General features: G+C 42.0%; 2 protein-coding genes across 4 annotated transcripts in view; one reads left to right on the forward strand and one right to left on the reverse strand.

Annotated features, from left to right (window-relative positions):
* Positions 1–6,601, reverse strand: part of LOC137355553 (uncharacterized) — a 38,606-nt gene extending 32,005 nt beyond the window's left edge. Inside the window, exons 1-2 of one of the 2 annotated variants that reach the window (XM_068020799.1) lie at positions 6,455–6,601; positions 604–661 (exon numbers count right to left, since the gene is read on the reverse strand). In XM_068020799.1, coding sequence (XP_067876900.1) covers positions 604–640 — 37 coding nt within the window. In that variant the 5' untranslated portion in view covers positions 641–661; positions 6,455–6,601. Of the gene's footprint in view, positions 1–603; positions 662–6,149; positions 6,227–6,454 lie in introns of those variants that run through there. The other variant, XM_068020798.1, reaches the window with a different exon arrangement.
* Positions 6,602–6,752: 151 nt separating this feature from the next.
* Positions 6,753–26,274, forward strand: part of cc2d1a (coiled-coil and C2 domain containing 1A) — an 87,842-nt gene continuing 68,320 nt past the window's right edge. For both annotated transcript variants that reach the window (XM_068021044.1, XM_068021045.1), the window contains exons 1-6: positions 6,753–7,154; positions 12,619–12,757; positions 17,541–17,647; positions 20,028–20,120; positions 23,263–23,397; positions 24,139–24,484. In XM_068021044.1, coding sequence (XP_067877145.1) covers positions 7,095–7,154; positions 12,619–12,757; positions 17,541–17,647; positions 20,028–20,120; positions 23,263–23,397; positions 24,139–24,484 — 880 coding nt within the window. In that variant the 5' untranslated portion in view covers positions 6,753–7,094. The remainder of the gene's footprint in view (positions 7,155–12,618; positions 12,758–17,540; positions 17,648–20,027; positions 20,121–23,262; positions 23,398–24,138; positions 24,485–26,274) is intronic.

Raw genomic sequence — 26,274 nt, forward strand, 5'->3', positions numbered from 1 at the left:
ATAAGGTGGAACAGATGACTGGATGAGTGGGAATATCAGGTGAAGTCCCATGGCGCAGGACACTACCAAATATGAAAAGAATAGGAGAAAATGCAAAGTAAGTTAAGGGGAAGTATTTGGATGACCCCTCCGGCTTAGATTCTTTAAGTTTGTAGATTGGAGGAAGAATGAGAGGAGTAAGAACAGCTTTGATATTTTGGGAACCACGTCAAAGTGAGTTTTGATTTTGACAGAGGATTTAGGGACAACTAAGAATGTATGAGATAGCATATTCAGAGTTAAGAGGAAGGTTCAGAGGAACAACGTCTATAGCTATTGATTAAAATGAAAGACAAGAAATTGTGTGTGAAAGAAAGGCGGCAGGATAGCAGTTATGATAGGACCATTACTGGCACCAGTCTTTCAGTACAGATTCCTTATTGCCCTAATCCCAACACAGAAGTCAATATTGTTGTTAATGTCTGAATGCTGACTTACAAATACTGTGGACATATTTTCTTTTGGTTATTAGCTTGAAGGGAAAAGCAGATCTGAGAAAATATGCCAGCAAGATGGGTGAAAAATGTTCAAGACATCTCTCAGGGGAGAATTGCTCATACTTACTTGCAGCCACAGGGAGAGACTTCTTTCGTTTATTCATGTCACTTTTCCCGGGGAAGATCTACAAAGCAACAAAATCCTCAAATAACAAATACCATAACAAAGTGTACAAATGAAAGCAAAATCTGAATGCTGAAATAAAAGCAGAATATGCATCAGCAAGTCTACCAGAAACTAAAATAGAAAGCTGAACTAACAATTTAGATTGGAACAGGCACAGGTAGATATGTACCGTTGACTTTTGCCAAATCAAACATTTTTTGCATTAAAAGATTGAATTATTCAATAATTTAAAGTAAGTAACATAATTAGTATAGCAAAGTGGGAATTAAGTGCTAAAAATTGAATTAAATGATCATTTGCATTGACGTACATTTCAAAATTGCTGGTTATAGCTTTTTAAGTGCGCCATTTATTTCGACAGAAACAGCTGTGTTTACTCACTAGCTTGCATTTCGCTAAAGTGCACTGAATGTTAAAATTGTAACAGTAATATTAAGTAGTTGTATCAGCAAATAAATAATTACCAGTGTATGTTACACGTTCACCCAACAGCAATGCACGCAGTACAAGCTAATATAAAACCCATAAATATCCTGCATGGGAGGAATCCTCAACCACATAGGATGGACCTATCAAGAAAAACACGAATGCTGCAGCTTTAAACAAAGACTTGTATTTATATAGCACCTTTCAAAACCACAGGACGCCCCAAAGTGCTTTACAACCAATGAGTACTTTACAAGTGTAGTTACTGTTGTAATTTAAGAAATGTGAGAGCCAATTTGTGCACAGCAAGCTCCTACAAACATCAATGTTACAATAGCCAGATCATCTGTTTTTGTGATGGTCTGATAGATAAATATTGGCCCCTTCTCTTTGAAATAATGCCAATGGGATCTTTTACATCCATCTGAGGACACCAACAGGGCCTCTGCTTAACATCACATCTGAATGTGAGCACCTTTGGTATCAAAGCCTTGATTTTTTTGTGCTCAGTAGGTCTTGAACCTACAACCCTCTGACTCAAAGGCAACTGCTACCAAATGAGCTACAGCTGATATGTCTAAATCCCAAACAGTATTATTTCTAAAAATTGTGATATAAAAACTGCTGCGTTTTTGCTGGCTTACATGTATTTTTTATTCAATCTAATACCTTCGAAGAAAAGTAAAGTGATTATTTCACCAATTAAGATCAGTCTTTGTTAATTTACATCATGCTCTTCAAATTGTAGCTGGCATTTTCTACATAATTAGCACAGCGCTGTTTCAATTATGTTGTCTGCAACAAGCACGTAACAGTGGCCTTCGAGTCAAGTTGAAAATCTTTGGCAGCTGTGGCAACACCCAGTTAGAGACTTGAAACATCCTGCAAGTATTCTAATTACATGTTCCTTTTAGGCGTCATGATACTCTGCTAGCCCATACAGCCTGGCAATACTTCCTACACTTGCAATGATATCTTAATAAAAGTGGTTGCACTTGCATTATTTTGGATGTTCAACTGCCATAAAGCCTGTCCTGTGTTATATCGATCATTGTGTATTGTGGGAAAATTGCAACTGCACATGCACACTCACTATAAGCAGTGGCAACTGAATAACCTTTTGTCAACACAGTCAATGTCTGCAGGTTTAATACATGTTCTGAGAAAGAAGGGATACTAGATGGCACTAAATCATAAACTAGAAAATATACTTATTGCTTATATAGAATTTAATAAAGAATTTAGGTTTTATTTTCAAATGACCAATTTTGTTTAATTGCATTAAAATCAATATTGCACATTTGAGGAATAAATGTATTTTGAGAAGCTATTGAAATTATGACTAGATTTTTAACTCAATAAGGATAACAGATTATGCTAAATATATTAGGTTAGAATTTTCGCAGAGGATCTGTGGATCTCCCACTGTAACTTCAAGGGAAACGAAGAAATGGTATAAATGGCTGCTTCCGCCAAGGTTAAGGCAGGAGTTTAGGAGAACCTTGCAGAAGGTCTACCCCATTGTACACAGCAGCACTGTCATTCATTTCAGTCTTGGCTCAGTGATAGCATCCTTGCTCTAGGAGTCAGACAGTTGAGCCTATAATCCAGTGCACTATTGAGGAAGGACTGCAGTGTTAGAGGTGCTGTCTTTTAGATAAGATGTTAAGCCAATGCATAATATTCCATGTTGCTATTTTGAATAGCAGCTCTTCTTGGTGACCTGGCCAATATTTACCCTTCAATCAACATCACTAAAACAGATTATCTGGTCATTATCACATTGCTGTTTGTGGGATCTTGTGCACAACTGATGATCAATGTTTATAGACATTGCCTGAGATTTGAGGAGTGACACAGTTGGTTGAAACATTGAGATGTAATGCCACACAGTAGGGAAGAAGTGTTCCTATCTGAGATCTACATGTCAGTTCTTAATCTCAGCCAGTCTTCCAAGGGAACAGAACAATCACTTTCTCATAACTAGCAAATGAAAATGGAAGCTCACCTCCTAGCTGCTATTTACAGGGAAATTTTAGGAGCAGGTTAATCACCCACTCTCTGCCATTGATGGCATGGAGCATATGCACTCCAAGGAAGGGGAAGAAATTGCCAGAGAATGAGAGTCCCATCAGCAACCAAAAAAACTGTCATCAAACACTCACACTCTGGAGTTTCCTCCCTAAACCACCTGCCTCTTTACCTCCCTCTCATGCTATAAGACAACCTTAAAACCCACCTTTCTGACCAAGCTTTTTGCCACCCTTCATTGGCTCAGCATCCATTTTTTAATGGCACATCCAAGGAGTGCCTTTGGGCATTTTAAATATTAAAGACACTAATGTTTTGATTCATGAGTGATTAAATTCATTCTATTTTTGGACAGGTTTTGCACTAGTAAACACATACATAAGCTGATGATCAGTGCGCTCAATACTTACAACAGAGGATCCAGTAGTTTATACTATGCTTTACCTTCTACTAACCAACTGCAGATTATCACTTGATAATGATTGTAGCATTCTAAGTGCAATATTAATGAACTAAACCATGTCAAAGTCAGCATGCATCAAGTGCATGGAATAGCCTAGTATTCGATGTCTGCCATTACACTCATCATGTTATCATATTGATCTGAGCAATGCAAAATATAACTTCCCCAACTGCAATGTAGATAAACTGTTATGACCGAGGTGGGAGGAGTGCACTGTTAATTCAGTCCCACTTCTCCACGGGTCACAGCATAAATGCTCCCACTTACTGAAACAGCCAATTAGATACTCTATTTGTCCCCCAGAATAAAGCACACCAACCAGGTTTCTTTAATCAACAACAAAATTAACTATTTGTTATAAAATCAAATCTTAACCAATAATGAAGTAAATCTACATACGAATTGAGATATGAAAGTTCCTTATTTTTTCTAGCCCTCAATCACACACACATACATCCAAAAACCGATTAACTGGGAGAAAAGGATTCTGGATTACAGCTGTTGCATATGAATGAAAGGAATAATAAAATAACTTAATCTGTCATTATCTGGGAGGAAGTTTTTCAATTTGGCGAGTTGTCCCAAAGTCAAATATTTGGGTGCCACTTGAAATCTTTCCAGGCGAGATTGATGAACAGTCTGTGATGGGTAGATGTTCCAGGCAATTCAAATGCAGCAGGCTTCACATAGGTCTTCCACCAGGGGTGCAGCAACAGGTGTCAGTTCTCTGTTACACATTTGATGAAAAAGTCTTTTTAAAAGACAGACAAGATTTCTGCAAGCATTCAGGGTTTCTTAAAATGCAGAAGGCAACAGCGCCACTTCATGCAAACTTTTGCTTTTTTAGAGCAAGGATTCTTTAAAGAGAAGTAATACTTTTGCTGGGTCTTCTTTTGAACTCTAGGCAGATCAGAATCAAATTTCAGAATGCCTGGCTTTTTAAAGTTCCAAACTGCAAGCAAAAACCTTCCTGACACAGGTAACATGTCCAGACATAAAATCTCTCGTCATTCAAAGAGTAGTTCCGAGGAGGTCAAACCCCTTGCTGGTTTCCTTGAAATTACCGGTTTTCCTGTCCTTGTACAAGTTCAGCTCCTTTGCTGAATTTCCTTTCAAAACATCCACAAAGTTTAACTATTTTGCAGGTGTCTCAATGTCCACTGAAATTCCTTTTCCAGTTTTTAAATACACAGAATCCTAAGTTTTTAATACAAAAACAAAATCCTTGTAACAAAACAAACAATGGTTATATAGAAATGTAAATCCTTTGTACATCTCTTGCGTAGCCCTGACTTCTTCGGTCCCATTGGTGGCCGTGCCTTCAGCTGCCAAGGCCTTAAACTCTGGAATTCCCTCCTGAAACCAACTCACCTCCTCTAAGATGCGCCTTCAACCTTAACTCTTTGGACAAGCTTTTGATACCCTGTCCTAATGTTTTCTCCTTTGACTGTGTGTCAATTTTTTGATTGCGCTTCAATGAAGCGCCTCGGGACATTTTACTATGGTAAAAGTGCTATATAAATGCAAGTTGGTGTTGCTGTTGTTTGGATTGGAAGACACCATTCTAGTCCATCAGAGCAGTGCCAGAACTACACAAGAAAGACAAGACTGCAATCTAATTTCAGACTTTAGTTTATAAACCACAGAAATGTGGCTCAGTATTTCCGACTACATCTGAGTTCTCCGTGAGTATCCTGTCATGTAAATACTCCCAAATATCAATTATTCCCCACATAATTTCATTGCTGGGAAAGTAATCAGAGAAATATAATCTGCAGTCGATTATGGAGAAATTCGACGTCCATAACATCTTGTGATAATTATCTCACTAACAACTACTTTGTTCCACTTCAATTTCAGACTCTCATTACACCATATCCAGGAAATCACACAGAATAAGCTTAATTTTATAACTTCACGTCATTTTAGAGCTGGAATCATAGTTAGTTATATTATCACTATTTTGTTCTAGTGGTTTTCCCACATTCTAAAGCAGACTTCAATAAATATGCTAAAGCTGTACATTTTTACCACTAGATTTACTTGACCTCCCCCCTCCCCGCCAACTGCCCAGCGATGGCTATTGGTGGCAAGAGAATATCAGATGTTTTAAACTATAATAATTGTCAATCACAGCCTTTAACGGTGCATCTATACTGCAAGTTTACTCCCAATGCCCAGAAGTTACAGGACAGAGAAATATGATCCTTCAATTATATTTGGTAACCAACAGAAAACTCCCCCAACCCATAGAAAGCAAAAACAACCATGAACACTGAAACTCAAGAGGGAATACCACCATTACAGAGATTACATCAAAGAAGAGCTTGCATTTCCATAGAATCATTTGCAACACCAGGTGGCTCCAAAGTGCTTTGCAGCCGATGGGGTACTTTTGAGGTGCTGTTGTAATGTGGGAAACGCGGCAGCCAATTTGTGCACAAGAAGATCCCACGAACAGCAATGTGACAATGACAGGATAACGTAATTTTTTTTGTGAACTTGGCTGAGAAATAAATATCGAACCAGGGCTCACGAAGGGTGCGTTGGGATCATTTATGCCCACCTGAGAGGGCAGGTGGGTTGACATCTCACCCGAGAAGACGGCACCTCTGACAGTGCGGCACGCTCTCAGGACTGTACTGCGGGCGTCAGGCTAGATTTTGCGCTCAAGTCGCTTGAAGCGCAACTTTCTAACTCAAAGGCAAAGTGTGATAACCAGTGAGCCTCAGATGGACAACTCCTCCAGCTAATCGCTCGACGACCTCGCCCGTGGGGAAATTAGGGTTCGGTTTCTTTTCTAATCGTTTCCTCAAATAACCCTTTTTAATGGCAATTCGCGATGTAAACTACATTCTTGTGACAAAGTACCTGTTTATTTTCGGTGGGGTCTGGTTATTAATAAAAGTCACACGCTTCCCCCCACACACACACGCGCAAAACCGGCCTCTCCCGCCCGTTGTGCGAAGGCAGTGCGCCTACGCACCGTCGCACACCACCCCCCTGGGTAATGTAGTTCTCCGGGCAAAGGCGCAGCTGCGCTTTCGGCCTGCTATCCCGTTAAAACTACAAGCCCCGGCATGCACCGCGGCGTCACACCCGTTTGCCAGCCCCCAAACCTGCCGCCCTTTTCACGACAGTACGGGCAGTTAATTTAAACTCTTTGCGACGGGGTGGGCAGAGCCGTCCGATGGTTATTTAACGTTTCGGAGGAAATTAGTCGGAGCTTTTTTTTTTAGAAAGCGGAAGCGACTGGGGAGGCTAAATATCTCGAGTCACCGAGGAGAGTTCGGTGGTTCCCGGCCGGGAAAAAACAACCTTCCGTCGTCATGGAGTGATTGTAAATGGGTGGTAGGCGGACTCGGAGCCCACCTGAGGCCCTCAGACTAATCGAATTAGAGTTCAGTTGCTTTTTGATCTCTGCCGTCCCGCCCCGTTTTAAAAGCAAGAACAAGGATTTAATTTCTTCCTCCTGTCAACCATGAGATTGTGAGACCCAGGCGGCCCCAGGATGAACAGGAATAAAAGATCCCCCGAGCCCAAGGGCTCGGGAGCGGCGAAAGCCCGGCAGGTAAGAAGAGCCGAACAGGTCGGAGTCAGACAGCTAGGCCACCTGGTTGGTGGTGGGGGGGAAGGAAAGACTTGCATTTCAGTAGCGCCTTTCACGACCACAGGCCGCCCAAAGTGCTTTGCAGCCAATGAAGTACTTTTGAAGTATAATACTATTATCATAATACTGTTACAAGAACTACTGTTGTAATGTAGGAAATGCAGCAGCCAATTTGCACAGCAAAATCTCACAAGTAACAATGTGATAATAAGCTGATCTATTTTGGTGAAGTTGATTGTGGGATAAATATTGGCCAGGACACTGGGGAGAGCTCTCGCTCTTCTTTGCAACAATGCCCTGGGATCTGTTACATCCAGAGGATTGTGGTGCTGTATTGTTGAATATGTTTAAGGTTAGGATAGACAGAATTTTGGTCTCAGGGAATTGAGCGATATGGCAAGTGGGTGGAAAAGTGGAGTTGAAGCCTAAGATCAGCCATGGTCATATTGAATGGTGGAGCAGTCTTGATGGGCCATATGTCTACTCCTGCTCCTATTTCTTGCCTCCACCTGAGGGAACAGACTGAGCCTTAATTTCATGGCGAATCTGAAAAACGACACCTCCATCAGTGCAGCACCCCCTCAGTACTGCATTGGAGTGTTGGCCTTAATTTTTGTGCTCAAGTACTGGAATGGGACTTGCACAAGCAACCTTCTGCCTCCGACGAGGGAGTTCTACCAACTGAGCCCCGGCTGACATTTGGAGTATCTAAAGTCTGTGAAAAAAACACCCAGTGGTTTAAAAATTAAAGTGCTGCAAGCTGAACCAAAATCTGATCAAAAGAAAGGAAAGATAGCAAGACCGTGTTTCCTCTTTTTTTTTTGTGTAATTTTAGGTTCTGTCTTTTCATCTAACTGCCTCACTGCCTGGGCCATCTTGACAGATTGGTAACCATCAGGACTTTATACTGGGGTGTAGTAATCAGAGTAGTAACTGATCTATCAGTGATGGTAGCTGCAATGTGAGATAAAAGTATTCCAGAAGTTTATGTCACAACATTTAAAAGGTCTAGCAAATGAAAGTGCAATAACAACACTGCCACAGAGTGGTAGGACGTGGGGTTACTCTAGTGTGCTTTGATCCCTTGTATCTATCTGATTATTAGTTCACAATTGAGCTATGGAGCTTCCCCCAGAAGCTAGGAATGCACTAAGAATATATACGAGCTCAAATATTGTGCTATTTAATTTATCTATTAGAAATAGTTTAGTGTCTTATACTATTGTAGCCTTAACCAAAAGTATAATTCAGCTTGTACTGTTGAAATTAAATATTTAGGCTGCAGCAAAAAATTCACATTCTCTTGTACATTTCACCAGGAAATAATTGTTTATATTTTGATTGTAGAGTGTTTTGGGCTTTTCTGAGGACTTGAGGTGCGACACAACAACACGCTTTTTATTTTCTTTTGATTGAAATATGAAACTTCTTGGCAGGAGCTAATGGTACGTTGACCGTACAGTTGATAGTGTTGCAGTGTTGGGTCTGAGAGTTAGGACCCAACTCAACACCATAGCAATGTAGGGTGAGAATCTCAGGGCTGAGTCATAGTCGTACAGCATAGAAACTGGCCCTTTGGCCCATTAAGTCTATGCCTACCATAATGCCTATCTATACTAATCCCACCTGCCTGCATTAATTCCACATCCCTCTATGCCTTGCTCATTCAAGTACCTGTCCAGATGCCTCTTAAATGTTGCTACTGTTCCTGCCCCCACCACCTCCTCAGGCAGCTTATTCCAGATACCCACTATTCTTTGTGTGAAAAATTTACCCCTTTGATCCCTTTAAACCTCCTCCCTCTCACCATAAATCTATGCCCTCTAGTCTTAGTCACTGTTACCATGGGAAACAGACTCTGGCTGTCTACCCTATCTGTGCCCCTCATGATTTTATATACCTCTATCATGTCCCCTCTCGGTCATCTTTGCTCCAGGGAAAACAGACCCAGCCTATCCAATCTCTCTTTATAACTGAAGCCCTCCAAACCAGGCAACATCCTTGTGAATCTTTTCTGCACCCTCTCTAGCTTAATTACATCTTTCCTGTAGTGCGGCGACCAGAACTGCATGCTGACCTCCAACACCGGAATCATCAATTGACATTGAGAGCTTTTGGGCCAAACATCAAGAAGATCACCCCCCTCAAGTCTAAATCAAGGGACACGATCACTGACCAACACAAGCAAATGGAACGCTGGGTGGAGCATTACCTAGAACTGTACTCTAGGGAAAATGTTGTCACTGATACCATCCTCAATGCAGCCCAGTCTCTGCCAGTCATGGATGAGCTGGATGAACAGCCAACAAAATTGGAACTCCGTGATGCCATTGATTCTCTAGCCAGTGGAAAAGCCCCTAGGAAGGACGACATTACCCCTGATATAATCAAGAGTGCCAAGCCTGCTATACTCTCAGCACTCCATGAACTGCTTTGCCTGTGCTGGGATGAGGGAGCAGTACCACAGGCCATACGTGATGCCAATATCATCACCCTCTATAAGAACAAGGGTGACTGCAACAACTACAATGGAATCTCCCTGCTCAGCATAGTGGGGAAAGTCTTCTCGCGAGTCGTTTTAAACAGGCTCTAGAAGCTAGCTGAGCGTGTCTACCCTTAGGCACAGTGTGGCTTTCGAACAGAGATCCACCATTGACATGCTGTTCTCCCTTCGCCAGCTACAGGAGAAATGCCGCGAACACCAGATGCACCTCTACGTTACTTTCACAGATCTCACCAAAGCCTTTGACCTCGTCAGCAGATGTGGTCTCTTCAGACTACTAGAAAAGATCAAATGTCCACCAAAGCTGCTAAGTATGAAAGGCACAATTCAGCATAGTGGTGCCTCATCAGACCCCTTTCCTATCCTGAGTGGTGTGAAACAGGGCTGTGTTCTCGCACCTACACTGTTTGGGATCTTCTCCCTGCTGCTCTCACATGCGTTCAAGTCTTCACAAGAAGGAATTTTCCTCCACACAAGATCAGATGGCAGGTTGTTCAACCTTGCCCGTCTAAGAACGAAGACCAAAGTAGGGAAGGTCTTCATCAGGGAACTCCTTTTTGTTGACAATGCTGCATTAACATCCACACAGATGAGTGTCTGCAGAGGCTCATCGACAGGATTGCGGCTGCCTGCAATGAATTTGGCCTAACCATTAGCCTCAAGAAAACGAACATCATGGGACAGGACGTCAGAAATGCTCTATCCATCAATATCTGCAGCCACGCTCTGGAAGTGGTTCAAGAGTTCACCTACCTAGGCTCAACTATCACCAGTAACCTGTCTCAATGCAGAAATCAACAAGCGCATGGGTAAGGTGTTTGTTGCTATGTCCAGACTGGCCAAGAGAGTGTGGGAAAATGGCGCACTGACACGGAACACAAAAGTCCCAGTGTTTCAAGCCTTTGTCCTCCGTACCTTGCTCTAGGGCAGCGAGGCCTGGACAACGTACGTCAGCCAAGAGTGATGTCTTAATTCATTTCATCTTCGCTACCTCCGGAGAATCCTTGGCATCAGGCGGCAGGACCGTATCTCCAACGCAGAAGTCCTCGAGATGGCCAACATCCCCAGCATATACACCTACTGAGTCAGTGGCACTTGAGATGGCTTGGCCATGTGAGCCACATGGAAGATGGCAGGATCCCCAAGGACACATTGTACAGCGAGATCGCCACTGGTATCAGACCCACTGGCCGTCCACATCTCTGCTTTTAAAGATGTCTGCAAACGTAACATGAAGTCCTGTGACATTGACCAAGTCATGGGAGTCAGTTGCCAGTGATCGCCAGAGCTGGCGGACAGCTATAAAGGTGGGGCTAAAGAGAGGCGAGTCGAAGAGACTTAGCTGTTGGCAGTAAAAAAAAAAAGACGACAGAAGCGCACGGAGAGAGCCGACTGTGTAATGGCCCCAACAACCAATTTTATCTGCAGCGCCTGTGGAAGAGTCTGTCACTCTAGTATTGGCCTTTATAGCCACTCCAGGCGCTGCTCCACAAACCACTGACCACCTCCAGGCGCTTACCCATTATCTCTCGAGACAAGGAGGCCAAAGAAGAAGAGATGGTTGACATGAAAAATGAGATGTGAACCCTCAAACCAATTTAATGAATTACACACAATTTCATGTTTAAAGACTTCAACAGTAACAAGACTTAAAAAAAAAAAATCCCCAATTAACTAAATAGTGCTTTGTAAGTAGCTGATATCCCAAATTACAAAGGTATTTTCTTCAAACACTTGAAAACCTCACATTACACTTGTACGTTACACAGTCCTTTTTTGAGGACGAAATCATTTGTGATTAAAAGTTCCAAACGCCTGCTAGTTGCAGTGGGTTGGATCTCCCAGACGTTTCAAAAAACAGTATTTTCTTTGCACACGTCTCTAAGCACTTCTAACCTGGACATCCATGGATAATGTGATTTTTGGTGTTCCTTCACTCCTCCGCAAGCTTTCACTCTCAAAACAGGTTTTAGTCTTGCAGCCTTTTGCTATATAGCTGTATATCTTCAGAGAGCAGGCTCTGCCTCTCTGCCTCTTCCCACCACCCATCACTGGGTGTCTTCTCTTACAGCCTGCCTTGAGGCTGCAACCATCGATTCCTTCCCTTACAACCTGTTTGCCTTCAGAAAGTCTGAAAAATTTATCTGGACTTGGAGCAGAACAATAAACTATTGACTTCCAAAATGCAGAGAACTTCAGTATAGGTTCACAAAGCCATTTGGGCCTTTCCATTGTCCCCAGGTGTTAACACCTGCCTACTTCATTTGCAATTTCCTAATGACTGAGTCCTTGTTTTACGATCCAGAAGACTGAGTGGATCAAACCCATTGTTCTTCGGTGTTCGTACTGTAGTCTCTGCTTTTCAGAAGACAGTCTTTGGAAACTGTGTTCTCTGTTGTCCTGTAACCTTTCGCAGAGTGGGGGTGAGGTCACCTGACCTTCTGGACTCCAACTTGAACTTTTAAAAATCACCATTTTAAAGACATAATCATGTTGCAAGGTCCAACATTTATTTTTAAATCTGCTAATTTAACCTTCCATGTTAACATTGGGGCAGTGTCTGAACATAGCTTTTGAACTTTGTAGCACCGGGGTGAAGCAGTCAGGGATATTTCAGTCCTTGTTAAGGAGTTGAAGAATTTCCCAGAGATTTTCCTAAATTGGCTGCATTTTTAAAAATTTGTGTGCAGTTAAGGGTGGGTAAATGCTGTTTGTGGTTGCACCATATATGGATGGGGTCTGATGGTCTTTTCCTGTATTTGTATGGGTTTAGTGCTAGTAGTAGGATAATTAAAATGATGAATTGATTATCTCTTTTTATTGATACCAATACAGTAAATAAGCCTAGTGAAAATTTTTATATGGAGATACTGTCGCTCTGTTATAGATCACTAAGTTCATAACAAATGTCTATTTTTGCAGCTTGGATTGCTGGTAGACTTCTCACCAGACAATATGATGATGGATGTGAATGATGATGAAAATAACGCTGATTTGGAAGCAGAACTGGCAGCGATTACTGGAGAAAAGCCAGCTAGCAGAGGAAAACCAAAAGGAAAAGGTTTGTAATTTGTCACTTTCCCCTTCCCCAAAGACCCCAACCACCCCCCCCCGCCCCCCTCCACCCACCTTCTAAATGTGAAACGGTATATTAAAGATTAGCGCACGTTTCCTGTAGTTGTTGCAAGTAGGGACACTCGTTCATCGAGACCTGTCGTTTTCAAACTCTATTTAGTATTGACTTCCAGTTTCTTTTTGCACATTGAGATATCATTACTTCTCTTTTTAAAAAGAGAATGAATGGCCAATCCCTTAAATCCGGTCCCTCAATTTGAGAGTAGTGTTACAAATGTACTTACTTTTTTTTGTTGAATTTTGAGGACTTGTGTTTTAAAACTGAAAAAAAAATTTCATCGTAAGGTCTTTGGACTTGTTTGCAACCAAGAAGTACTGGAAGTCACCTGTCTTCAGATAAATACCCAGCAGGGGCTTTTTGTCTTTGAAAAGATGTTTTATGGAGAAGTGACAGGTCAAGATTTATAGGGGTCAGGAAGCTTGACTCTTGAGATTGTCCAAAGCGAAACCAGAAACTGTCAGTTGGAGTTTTAAAAATCAACCGGAAGGACAAAACACCAACTCTGCCTTTCCCATCTCTTTGAAAAGCCTGCCAATTTTTCCATCTCTTTGAGAAGCTCTTTGAAGTGAGTGTAATAAATAGAGAAATTGACAATGTATTCCTCCTGAAACCCCGGTTGCCGCATTTCTCCTGAGACTCTGGGGGGGGGGGGGGAAAAGAACCTGCTGGATAAATCCTCGATGACACTTGACCGAATTGCTCCAGAGAAAGTTCCTAGTGACAGCCGTCTGTGAATTTGGGACACCAAAACAAAAAAAGGACAACTGACATCTATCTTTTTTTTTCAAGCATTAGCAAGTATTTGGTCAAAGTATTCTTTTTCTTTGTCTTTTTAGAGCTCTTACCAAAACAAAATCTCAATTTTCTTTCTGGTTAACCTGTCTATGTTTCTGTGTGTGTCTAAGGTAAAAGGAAACTATTCATATTTCAATCTGTGTTCATGCTTTGCTTCATTACTGGTTATGTCTTGTTTTATAATAAACTGATTATTTCTTTAATAAGAGAAACCTGGTTGGTGTATTTTATTCTGGGATACAAATCGAGTCTATGACCATATTGGTAACTGGGTAAACATTTAAATATATGTTGTGACCTGTGGAGAAGTGGAACTAGAAACGACCGTGCATTTCTCCTGCCTCAGTCGTAGCAGTCGAAACCACCAGAAGTATAGAGGCAAAGCAACAAAAGCTAATTTGGGACTAAAAGGAGTTGTAGATAAAATAATTTTGAATCTTAAACTAAATGACATTGAAACAATGTAAATATTGTTGAAGGGTTCATATTCATTCTCTTTAATACTTGCAAGCTTTGTGCTACCTTCTCATAACTAGAAACCTGAGAGTTTAAAACCCTTAATCCAAATTCCAATAAGTTCCAAAATGCTGCTGCCTGTGTCCTAACTCGCACCAAGTCCAGTTCGCTGACCTACATTGCCTCCAGGATAAGCAACTCCTCATTTCTTTTCCCTCCTTGGCCCCTCCCTATCTCTAACCTCCTCCATCTCTACAACCCTCCAAGATCTCTGCACTCCTCCAGTTCTAGCCTCTTTTTAGCATCCATGATTGTAACGTAATAAAACATTCAAGGCGCTTCACAGGAGCATTACAAAACGAAGTATGTCATCAAGCCACAAAGCTTGGTCAAAGAGGTGGGTTTTAAGGAATGGTTTTAAAGGAGGAAAGTGAGCTAGAAAAGCAGAGAGGTGTAGGAAGGGTATTCCAGAGCTTGGGGCCCAGGCAACTGAAGGCATGACCACCAGTGACTGAGTAATCAAAATTGAAGATGCACAAGAGGCCAGAATTAAAAGTGCGCAGAGGGTTGTGGGGCTGGAAAAAATTAGAAATAGGGAGGGAAGAGGCCATGGAGGAATTTGAAAACCAGGATGAGCATTTTAAAATCAAGATGTTGTTTGACCAGAAGCCAATGTAGGTCAGTGGGGACAGGACTGATAGGCATTTGCTGCAAGTTAAAACATGAGCAGCTAAGACATGGACAGTAGAGTTTTGGATGCCCTGTAGTTTATAGAGGATACAATGTGGGCGACCAACCAGGAAGGAGTCCACTGGAATAGTTTAAGTATAGAGGTAACAGAGGCATGAATGACTGATTCAGTAGATGAGCTGAGGCAGGACGGAAGTTGGCAATGTTATGGAGGTGGTAGTTGGCGGTCTTGGTGATTGCACAAGTATGAGATCAGAAACTCATCTCTGGCTCAAATATGACACCAAGGTTGTGAACAGTGTGGCTTAATCTCAGACTGTTGCCAGGGAGAGGGAGGGAGTCAGTAGCTAGGGAACAGAGTTTGGAGCAGGGACTGAAAACAATGGCTTCCCAATATTTAATTGGAGGAAATTTCTGCTCATCCAGTGCTGGATGTCGGATAAGCAGTCTGACAATTTAGCAATAATGGAGGAGTCGACAGGTGGTGGAACGGTAGAGTGGAGTGTTAGTGTACCTGTGAAAACTAACGCTGTACTTTCAGATGATGTCGAGGGGCAGCATGTTGGATGAGAAATAGGAGGGAGCCAATCATAGATCCTTGGCAGACACCAGAGGTAACTGTGCAGGAGCAGGAAGAGAAGCCATTACAAATGATTCGCTGGCTACGATTAGATAAGAATGGAACCAGGTGAGCGCAGTCCTGCCCAGCTGGATGACTGTGGGGAGGCATTGGAAGAGGATGGTGTGGTCAGCCATGTCAAAGGCTGCAGTCAGGTTGAGAAGGATGAGGAGGGAAGTTTGCCTTTGTCGCAGTCACGTATGATGCCATTTGGCAGAAACTGGACTCGAAGGATTCAAACACAAGAAAGATAGGAACTGATTTGGGAGGTGACAACACGTTCAAGGATTTTAGTGAAGAAAAGGAGGTTGGCAATGGAGTGGTAGTTTGCAAGGACGTGGGGTCAAAGGTTGTTTTATTTGCGGAGGGGGTGATGATGGCAGATTTAAAGTAGAGTCACAACACCCAGAGAGAACTGTATACAATATCAGTTAATATGGGGACCAGAAGGGGAAGTTGGGTCATCAACTGGATCACTATTTACGTTTTGTTCTTTACAGTTTTTTCCATCACATTGTATGTACAACTTTTTTTTTAAAAAAACATTCGGCCCATCGTGTCTGCACTGGCCGGCAAATAGCCATCCAGCTTAATCCCACTTTCCAACTCTTGGTCTGTAGGTTGTGGAATTCAAGTCATATCCAGTACTATTTAAATGTTGAGGGTTTCTGCCTTTACCATCCTTTCAGGCAGAGAGTTCCAGATCCCCACCACCCTCTCGGTAAAAAGAAATTTCTCCTTGAATCCCCTCTAAACCTCCCTACTTCGATTCCAAAGTCTATGTCATTTGCCCCCCCACCAAGGGGAGTAGGGCCTTCTTATCCACTCTATCTAGACCCCTCATAATTTTATATACTTCAGTTAGGTCTCCCCTCAGGGTCCTCTGTTCCAAAGAAAACAACAGTGGCCTATCTAATCTTCCCTCGTAACTAAAGTTTTCTAGTCCAGGCAGCATCTTCATCGATCTCTCTCCTGTCTCTTTATTTTTAAATGATCTCCTCCCAACCAAACTATTTTCTGACTAATATGATAGGATAGGCAGGCTTCCTGTTCCCTCACCTCTTCCAATATTTCTTTTAAACTGCTGGGATATGGTCAAAACTGATGTTTGCTGAGGAGTTCTCATTTTTTAAAAAATTAAAATAAACCTCTTCTCCCTTCACCTGGTTTCCTGATGTCTAGGATGTGATTTGGAGCAATCTGGAATCTATATTAATTGAATTTAAATGTTTTTCACTACAAATATTCACAGCCATGCTAGCTGATTTCAGTAACTCTAAGTGTTATAATTACTCACAACCAAGTGATAATCCCACATAAAACTTGTCCTCTTGTGTTTGAGCCATCCAATCCAGCAGGACTTGACCTAATTGGAATAGCTCAGCAGCAGGACAGGGTAAAAATGGACAGGCAAGTCATATCTTGCTGCACTGCTCAACCATACGCCCTGGAACTTTTACAATGAATGGCATTGATGCCATTCACAGAAATCTCTTCTTTCCCTCCTCATTTATCTGCTGGATATGGTGAGAAATGTTATATGGAATAAAACTCTTTTTTTTTCTGCTTTGGTGTCAATATCTAGCAATCAGATCAGGTATGCCCATGGACTTGGTGCATCTCTTTTTTTTTTTTCCCAACAATGTGTTTTAACGCTATACTCAGATGAGAGCCCCTGTATTTTATTTTATTTTCCCTCCGCAGCCATCGTTGTTCTGCCAATTTACAAAAGCAACTTGAATTTATATAGCACCTTTTTAATATTGCAATTTGCCCAAGGTGCTTCAAACAAAATTTGATGCCGAGCTACATAAGGAGATATTGGGACAGGTGACAACAAAAGCTTGTTCAAAGATGTATGTTTTAAGGAATGTCTTAAAGGAGAGTGTCACCTTGTATGGGATTGAGAGTAGTTTGCACCAGAGCACATTTAGGAATTATTTCAGTTAAATGATCAGACATAGCAGAGATGTCAAATTTTCATCCCAATCAATCTTGGTGGACTTGAATCCTGATCCTAAAAGTTTAAAGTTTGAGTTCAGACACCGTATAGTCGTATTATGCGTTTTGAGTGGGGTATGGAGAAGCTAATACGCAAGGTTATTTAAAACAAAAATAAAACTCCTGACAAGCTTTCTGTTTCTGTAGACCCACTGCCAATGGAAGATATTGAAAGAATGGCTGCTCTGTGCATGAAGGACCTTGATGAAGAAGCCGATGATGATGATGTGGATGATGATGATGCAGACTTGATGGTAAATATAGTTTTGAAAAACCTTTTAAATACTCCCTGTCCTGCTTTCACTCTCTTCTCCAGCTTGGAGAATCATGGAGATTTGTGATCTGAGCCCAATACCACTCAGCACTGCATCAACAGACAGTACTACTACTGAGGCTTCAGACAGAAAACAAACTTAAGAAGCCCTTGTCTCAGCCGGGATGTCTCATTCTGGATTCCATTACTAACTTGAGAACTAACAAATGTCCACAGTCTAGGATTTGGATCCTTCACCATTGAAATGCGAAGTAAACAGTGCCATACTGTTGTGGTTGCTTTCCAATAGCTTTGTGATATTGCCGAAGGCTTGCAGAATATATTGAAGGAATCATGCCTTCAGTGTTTTAATGTGGTTTAAATAGTGCGCATCTAATTTCGCATTCACACCCAGAGACCTTCACAGACTACACCTGATGCCTTGTTGGTCTCAATGGCTCAGTATCTCGCACAATATTTTTCCACTAAGACATGAAAGAACCTAACTGCAACTTTACATTAAAACAAAAGCAAAATACCGCAGATGCTGGAAATCTGAAACAAAAACAAAGTGCTGGAAATACTCAGCAAGTCGAGCAGCATCTGTGGAGAGAGAAGCAGAGTTAACGTTAACATTCTCCACCTTTTGCTTCATAACCTCCTTGTCAGTTAATCTCTCCAGCCCTCTGTCTTATCTCTCACGCTCCCTTTTGTTCTCTTTTTGTTTTATCCCCACGCCCACCCCAGCTTTACTTGCTTAAAACCTATTACATTTCTAACCTATGCCAGTTCTGGTGAAAGGTCACCAACCTGAAACATTAACTCTGCTCTCTCTCCACAGATGCTGCCAGACCTGCTAAGTTTATCCGGCACTTTCTGTTTTTGTTGCAACCTTACATTTCCTCTTTTCACTTGGAGCTAATTGTGCTTTGCATGCTTTACTTTGAACATATTCATGCATATTACTGCCAAACTCCTTTGTAACAAACATGTTTTCCATTAAGAAACTTCCTTCTGCAGTTCTAGGTATTGTATCATTCAGGATTGGCTGAGGGTGGGAAAGGGGTTGGAAAAATTAAGATTGGCACAACAGTCTGATGTGCTAATATAATGGGAATTTTGCACATGACAAAGAAACATGTTTGGTGCCCGTCTCTAGCTGGAGTTTTCTAATCCACATCCAAGCTGTATGCATTCCGTTGCTCGTTCTCCTACCTGTCATCATTATTTCAACAACTGCTTGCTATCCTTCAACGCACATTTAGTTTACTTACATCTGCTATCGTCCTCTTTTTGCTTGTCTCAATCACCTTTTCAAACAACTGCACATTGCTGTTCTATGCATTACTGATGCACAGAGACTCGAGAGCAAGATTTCTGTCAGCCTTGTGGCCATGGCTCAGTGGTAGCATTCTCACTACTGAGTCAGAAGGCCATGCATACAAGTCCCACTCCAGAGACCTGAGGACATGGTCTAGATTAGCACCCCTGTGCAGAACTGAGGGTGTCCTGCTCTTTTGGAGGTGCCTTCTTTGGCATGTTATACTGAGAAGCCCTCAGGTAGGCAGTAAAGATCCATTGTGACCTTTCAAAGAAGAGTTGGGATCCTGACCAATATTTATCCTTTGACCAACATCTCTCAAACAGATTATCTAGTGATTAGCTCATTGCTATTTGTGGGAGGTTGCTGTGCATAAATTGGCTGCCATGTTTCCTACAACAGTGACTACTAGTCAGAAGTACTTCATTGGTCATAAAGCACATTGGGATGTTGTGTGGTCATGAAAGGTGCAACATAAATGAAAGATTACTCTTGGTCTCTCTCTCGGATCAGGATCTCCCCCTCACCTACAGCATAAATCCAACAAGATATAGGACTGAACAGGATTTGTTGGCAAATCAGTGAATGGGCATATGAGGTCTTTGCCTGGAATTACTCCACATCTTTGAAGAGAAACTCCTACTGCCTCAGCAGAACAGCATACACCTATGTTCTGGTGCAGATCTCTTAACTCCTATTTCATTCAGCATTTAACTTCTACTAGTGTTTGTTTAAGAATGTATTAGTTAAAGTTCCATTGTGTTTTCTTTCCTAATACAGTTGGATTAACCTGTTGGTGAACAACTTTGTCAAAATATGTACACCAAGGAACTTTACAAGAATGGAATTTAGCAATGCCCCAGCAGAATGAAAGCCTTATTATTTTCTGAAGCTCTGACTATTCTCTGAATGTCATCCAGTAATATTAAGAAATGCACTGCAGCTCCTTTACACTTGTGAGGGAGCGTATAAGGCTAATTATAGGCCAGTGTTCGGATGTAATTTAAAATAAGCTCTGTGATCATTTGACACTGTTTTAATGAAGACATTGCTTTTCTAGGCAGAGCTGAATGAAGTGCTTGAGGACGATAGACAGAATAAGAATGCACCATCCCCTGTAGAAAGTAAACCCATTCCTGACACACTTCCACTGGTAGGTTATGGCCTCGTCTCCACTATCATTTAAAAAAAAAATGGTTTACCTTGTGTTTCTTGCTGTTAGTTCATTTGATTTTGGCACTGTAATTAGTGCAATTTATTTAGTTTGTTCCACTGCTTTAAAGAATGGCACATTCTCTCATGGGCTGTGCCAGTCCCCAAATATTATCTCCGGCTTGTTGTTAACATAATGTTTCAAGAGGACACTAAAATTTCCCTAGATTAAGATGTTTTATTTAATAGTATGTGTAATTAGACTACCATGTTTGGGAGTGGAGCGCAGAGTTAGAATTAGTTTGAAGCGTAAAGGGAAAAGCAAGGAGAGTTTTATTTTGCGTGACTAATCATTGGGATATGGAATACATTACAACGAATGTCACAGATTCAATAATGAATTATGACATTTAAGAAGAAATTAGATGACCACTCGAATAAAAATATCAGATGAGAGGAAAGAGAGAATTGTGATTGGAACAGGTGGCCCCGCCAGGACAAATTATCTCCTTGTGCTTAAATTTGAATGATTGCTTCTCTGAGAAAACTTAATGGATTTTCAAATGAAGGACTGCTTAGCTCCAGTGCCTTAGTAAGTGTGCTGTCAGTTGAACAATATGCATTCATTGCTTCAGAAGGAGCTTTCCTTATTTTGCAGGCTGTTTTACCTTTTGGGAAGAAATGGCTAAATTGATGAGCTTTGTGCCAAATTTTGATGGAAAAATTAACTTTGGAGGTACCCAGTGTCAGCCAATTGAAAACTGCTTGGATTCATTTTACTTCGGATCTTTATTTCCTGTCAGAGTGGAGACTCTGAATTCAGACCTAGGTTCCAGTGTTTAATTTTTTAAGAAGGATCATAGTCCCGAATCTGATATGGTCATAACATTTTATGTTCCCGTAAAGGTGAAGGATAGGACCAATAGGTCCAGGGAGCCCTGGATGTTAAGGTATATAGAGGATTGGATAAGGAGAATAAAAGGAGGCTCATGGCAGATTCAGAGGGCTGCAAACAGCGGAGGTCCTAGAGGAGTATAGAAAGTGTAGGGCGGGGGGGGGGGGATACTTTTTTTTTTAAATGTAATTAGGAGAGTGAAGAGGGGGCATGAAAAAACACCAGGCAAGATAAAGGAAAATACCAAGGCGTCTTATAAGTATATTAAAGGCAAGAGGATAACCAGGGAAAGAGTCGGGCCCATTAAGGACCAAAGTGGCAATCTGTGTGTGGAGCTGTAGGACGTAGGTCAGATTTTAAATTATTACTTTTCATCTGTGGTCACTATGGAGAAGGACGATGTAGGTGTAGAGATCAGGGAGGGGGATTGTGATATACTTGAACATGTTAGCATTGAAAGGGAGGAGGTATTAGGTGTTTTAGCAGGCTTAAAAGTGGTTAAATCCCCAGGCCCAGATGAGATGTATCCCAGGCTGCTATGTGAGGCAAGGGAGGAAATTGCAGGGGCTCTGACACAAATTTTTAAATCCTCTCTGGCCACGGGAGAAATGCCAGAGGACTGGAGGAGAGTGAATGTGGTACCATTATTCAAGAAGGGTAGTAGGGATAAACCAGGTAATTACAGGCCAATGAGTCTAACATCAGTGGTAGGGAGACTATTGGGAAAAAATTCTGAGAGACAGGATTAATCTCCACTTGAAGAGGCAAGGATTAATCAAGGATCGTCAGCATGGCTTTGTCAGGGGGAGATCCTATCTAACCAATTTGATTGAATTTTTCGAGGAGGTGACTAGCTGTGTAGATGAGGATAAAGCAGTTGATGTAGTCTACATGGACTTCAGTAAGGCTTTTGATATGGTCTAGCATGGGAGATTGGTCAAGAAGCAAAGAGCCTATGGGATCCATGGCAATTTGGCAAATTGGTTCCCAAATTGGCTTAGTGGCAGGAGACAGAGGGTGATGGTCGAGGGTTGTTTTTGCGATTGGAAGCCTGTGACCAGTGGTGTACCACAGTGATCGGTGCTGGGTCCCTTGCTGTTTGTAATGTACATTAATGATTTAGACATGAATATAGGAAGTATGATCAGTAAGTTCGCAGATGACATGAAAATTGGTGGTGTCTCAGATAGGAAGAAAGCCTTAGATTACAGGACAATATTGATGGGCTGGTAAGATGGGCAGAGCAGTGGCAAGTGGAATTTAATCCTGAGAAATGTGAAGTGATGCATTTTGGGAGGACTATAAGTCAAGAGAATATACAATGGATGGCAGGACCATAGGAAATACAGAGTCAGAGGGACCTTGGTGTACTTGTCCATAGATCACTGAAGGCATCAGCACAGGTAGGTAAGGTGGTTAGGAAGGCATATGGGATACTCGCCTTTATTAGCCGAGGCATAGAATATAAGAGCAGGGAAGTTATGATGGATCTGTATAAAATGCTAGTTAGGCCACAGCTGGAGTATTGTGTACAGTTCTGGTCACCACACTATGGGAAGGATGTGATTACACTGGAGAGGGTGCAGAGGAGGTTCACCAGAATGTTGCCTGGGCTGGAGCATTTCAGCTATGAAGAGAGACTGGATAGGCTAGGGTTATATTTCTTAGAGCAGAGAAGGCTAAGGGAAGGGGGGACCTGATTGAGGTATACAAAATTATGAGCGGCATAGATAGGGTAAATATGAAAAACTTTTTCTCTTAGCAGAGGTGTCAATTAACCAGGGGGTATAGATTTAAGGGAAGGGGCAGATGGTTTCGAGGGGATTTGAGGAAAGATTTTTTTCACCCAGGGGTGGTAGAGGCAGGATCCCTCAACATTTAAGAAGTATTTAGATGAGCTCTTGAAACGCCATAGCATACAAGGCTATGGGCTAAGTACTGGAAAATGGGATTAGAATAGATGGGCCTGATGGCTGGCACGGACATGGGCCAAAGGGTCTGTTTCTGTGCTGTATAACTATGACTAACAGAATACTGCAGTATTTCAATATCTGCTACATGAAACTGCTAATGACTTGTGTAACTAGTAATGGCAAGTTTGAGACTGTTCTCTCAATGAAAGCAAAAACTAGTATTTTCTTCACTTTGCAATCTAAAATTAGCTAAATGTTTAACTCTTTAGTAAGACTTTTGCTGGTAGCATTTCACTCTGACACTTAGCTGTAATTGAACCTGTTTTTAATTGCAGTCCAGTACAATATCTGCAATCACTGGGCTGGAAGGCACTCTGGCAGAGAGGATTGACATGTACAGATCTGCAATCAACAATGCCAAGCAATCTGGCGAGAGCTCCAAAATTCGAAGATATGAACGTGGCCTTAAGGTTAAAAAAAAAAAATTGTCTGAGAAATCTGCTGGTTAAAGAATTGATTAAGTGGTACTAGGCCATACAGACATGGAAGTTCCCTGGTTCAATCCCTGGTCTGTGCTGAGTTCGAACTATGGAAGTTTACACCATAGATAGAAACCATTTGGCCCTTCGTCTCTGTAGTAGCAGTTTGCTAGAGCAATCCAAAGCTAATCCCACCTAAGGCAACAGAGTGGTAGGGATTCTACAGTTGGCCATGGTTGCAAGGGTTAGACCATTCATCCAGTGTTTTTTTTCTCCTTCAAATAATGCAGGCACCATTGACCGATGCATAACGAAGGTATCATGGCTGCTTCCTGGATAATCAGAATTGATACGCATAATATGTTTCTGTGGTGCGATGTTACTTGGATATTGAATGCAGTTACCTTTGTTACTGTGCTGAAGTGTCAGCGTAGCTTATGTCCTCAAGTTCTGAAGTCGGACATAACCGTCTGACCCAAGGACTGCAGCAGTTCAAGAAGGCAGCTCACCACCACCTTCTTGAGGACAATTAGGTATGGGCACTAAGTGCCAGTTATGCCATCAATGCCCACATCCCTGAATGAATATAAAAAAGACTTTTGGTAGCCTGTTAGGCTTTCACTATCTTGAAATTGGCATTCAAGAATTTTGATCCATATAGGTTGTGCCTGTGGTTAGAAAGCTAGCTTTTTCATTTCCATAACTGATTTTACTCTGATATTTCATTTTTAGACTTTACAATCTATGCTTGCGTCTGTGAAGAAGGGGAAACAGATTAATGAAGAGGACATCCCACCTCCTGTGGCTTCTGGGAAAAGTAGTAATACCACAAGCACCCCACCCACGTCTGGGACCGCGACATCTTTAATAGAAGACCAGTCTGTCTTAATTGACCGGGCTGTGCCCAGAGAGCATCCAGTGTCAGCAGCACAACCTGCACCACCTCCTTTATTACCAAAACCAAAAATGTCTGTACCTGAGGTTATGCCTCCTCCATCAGTCAAAAGATCAAGCACACTGGTGGAATCATCATTGCCTGCCAAAATGGAGGCAACTATCCCAGTGCCTAATAGAGCAGGTAGGATCAGAATGACATCTAGTGTCAACAGTTTTCTATTTCTTGAGGGATTTTTTTAAACTGCTGGCTGTGGCTCAGTAGGTAGCACTGTTGCCTCTGAGTCAGCAGACTGAGAGTTCAAACCCACTTCTGAGACTTGAGCATAAAATCTAGTTTGGCACTCTAGTGCAGAGGGAGTGGTGCTCTGTTAGAGGTGCTGTCTTTTGGATGATACATTAAACTGTGTCGCCATCTTCCCTTTCTTCCCCACTAAAAGATCCCATGGCATTAATTTGGAGAGAGCAAGGAACTTCCCCTGTTGTCCTGGCCAATGTTTACTCTTTAGCCGACATCATTATCTGGTCATTATTTCAGTGCTGTTTATGGGACCTTGCTGTGCGCAGATTAACTGCCTCAGTTTTTACTTTACAACAGTGACTAGATGGCAAAAGTTCTTAATTGTCCTGGAATTTCCTCAAACATCATAAATGGCAAGTTAGGCCAAAATGATCACTGATCTTGCTGTTGTCAGATTTATGACATTTTCTGACAGTCATTAGCATATTTCGGAACATAAACGGTGTAAACTAAGCAGAAATCAGCCCAAGAGTAGTGTAGCCTTAGTCTGAGCTTGCGTGACCAGCTTGAACTTCTATCACATCACACAGACATTGTGTGGCTTCTGCTTCTGCCCGTGATTCAATGGAAGCTGAAACTTTGGCCAATTTGCATAATGGTTGGGTTCATAAGTGTGCTGATGGAGTTGGACATCACTTCCAAGCTGGAAAGGATGGGCTCCAAGCTCTGCACAAAGCCCTGTGTAAAGTTGGTGCCCGACTCCTCAACATTGCGTGTAGGCTTTCTGGCAGGCCTGCTGAAGCAACTAGTCATTCATTCTGCATGGCCATCAGCCTTCTTCTGTAGCCTGCCCCCTTAAAGTGCTCATCTGTCCTCTGCAGCAAAACTCATTTGCGAATTTGCCCTCCCGTGAGCTGGCAGCTTTGCTACCCTTGCCTCCTATCTTGGCTGAACACCGCTCATGCCCAGTGTCTTGCCACATGCAGATCTTGCCTCTATGCTGTCTTTTAAATGACACGCAGTGTCCATATCTGAGCTGATAACTGCGAGTGTGAAATCGAGTGAAGGTGTTTCTTCTTCATCATTGTCTCCTCTTCTACCTGTTCCACCACTGCATGGCTAGTTGGCAGTTGTTGTGTATCTGAAAGGAGAAAGGCACAAAGGTACTTTTGTGATGAGGAGCAAGGGGGAAAGCAAAAGATGCTTGCTTAAACCATCTGCAGCTTGTAAGTCAGGAGGGAATTTGTGATGAGGGGAAGTGGAATGTGAGGAGGAGGATTCAATATGAGGATCTTTTATGGTTTCTGCCCCGTCACTGTCCATGGCCTCAGCATTGGCTGCTCGAATGATGGCGAGCACCAGCTCCTCCTTGGGTGTAAAGTCATGCAGCCATGTCTGTCCCCTGCCAGTTAGGTCCTGCTTAGGTGTTGCACCATTAGGCCTGCAAGAGAGAGTGAAGTATGTCAGTGAGTGTAGTGCAATGCGTTTGGGTGATGTGACTGTCATGGTTGCATAGCTGGCAGTGTGTGCAAGCTGAGAGATGTGGGTGTGAAGCTTGTAGTGCTGAGTGTGAGAATGAGGTGAAGCTATGAATGTTGGATATAAATTGTGATTTGTACAGATTGCTGGTAAGTGTAGGATGAGGGTATGATGCATTGAGCAATATGTGAAGCATTCGCAATAAATTAGATGAATTAATTGCGCAGATAGATGTAAACGGGTATGATATAGTC

Source organism: Heterodontus francisci, chromosome 43, assembly GCF_036365525.1.
Source record: "Heterodontus francisci isolate sHetFra1 chromosome 43, sHetFra1.hap1, whole genome shotgun sequence".
Classification (NCBI taxonomy): domain Eukaryota; kingdom Metazoa; phylum Chordata; class Chondrichthyes; order Heterodontiformes; family Heterodontidae; genus Heterodontus; species Heterodontus francisci.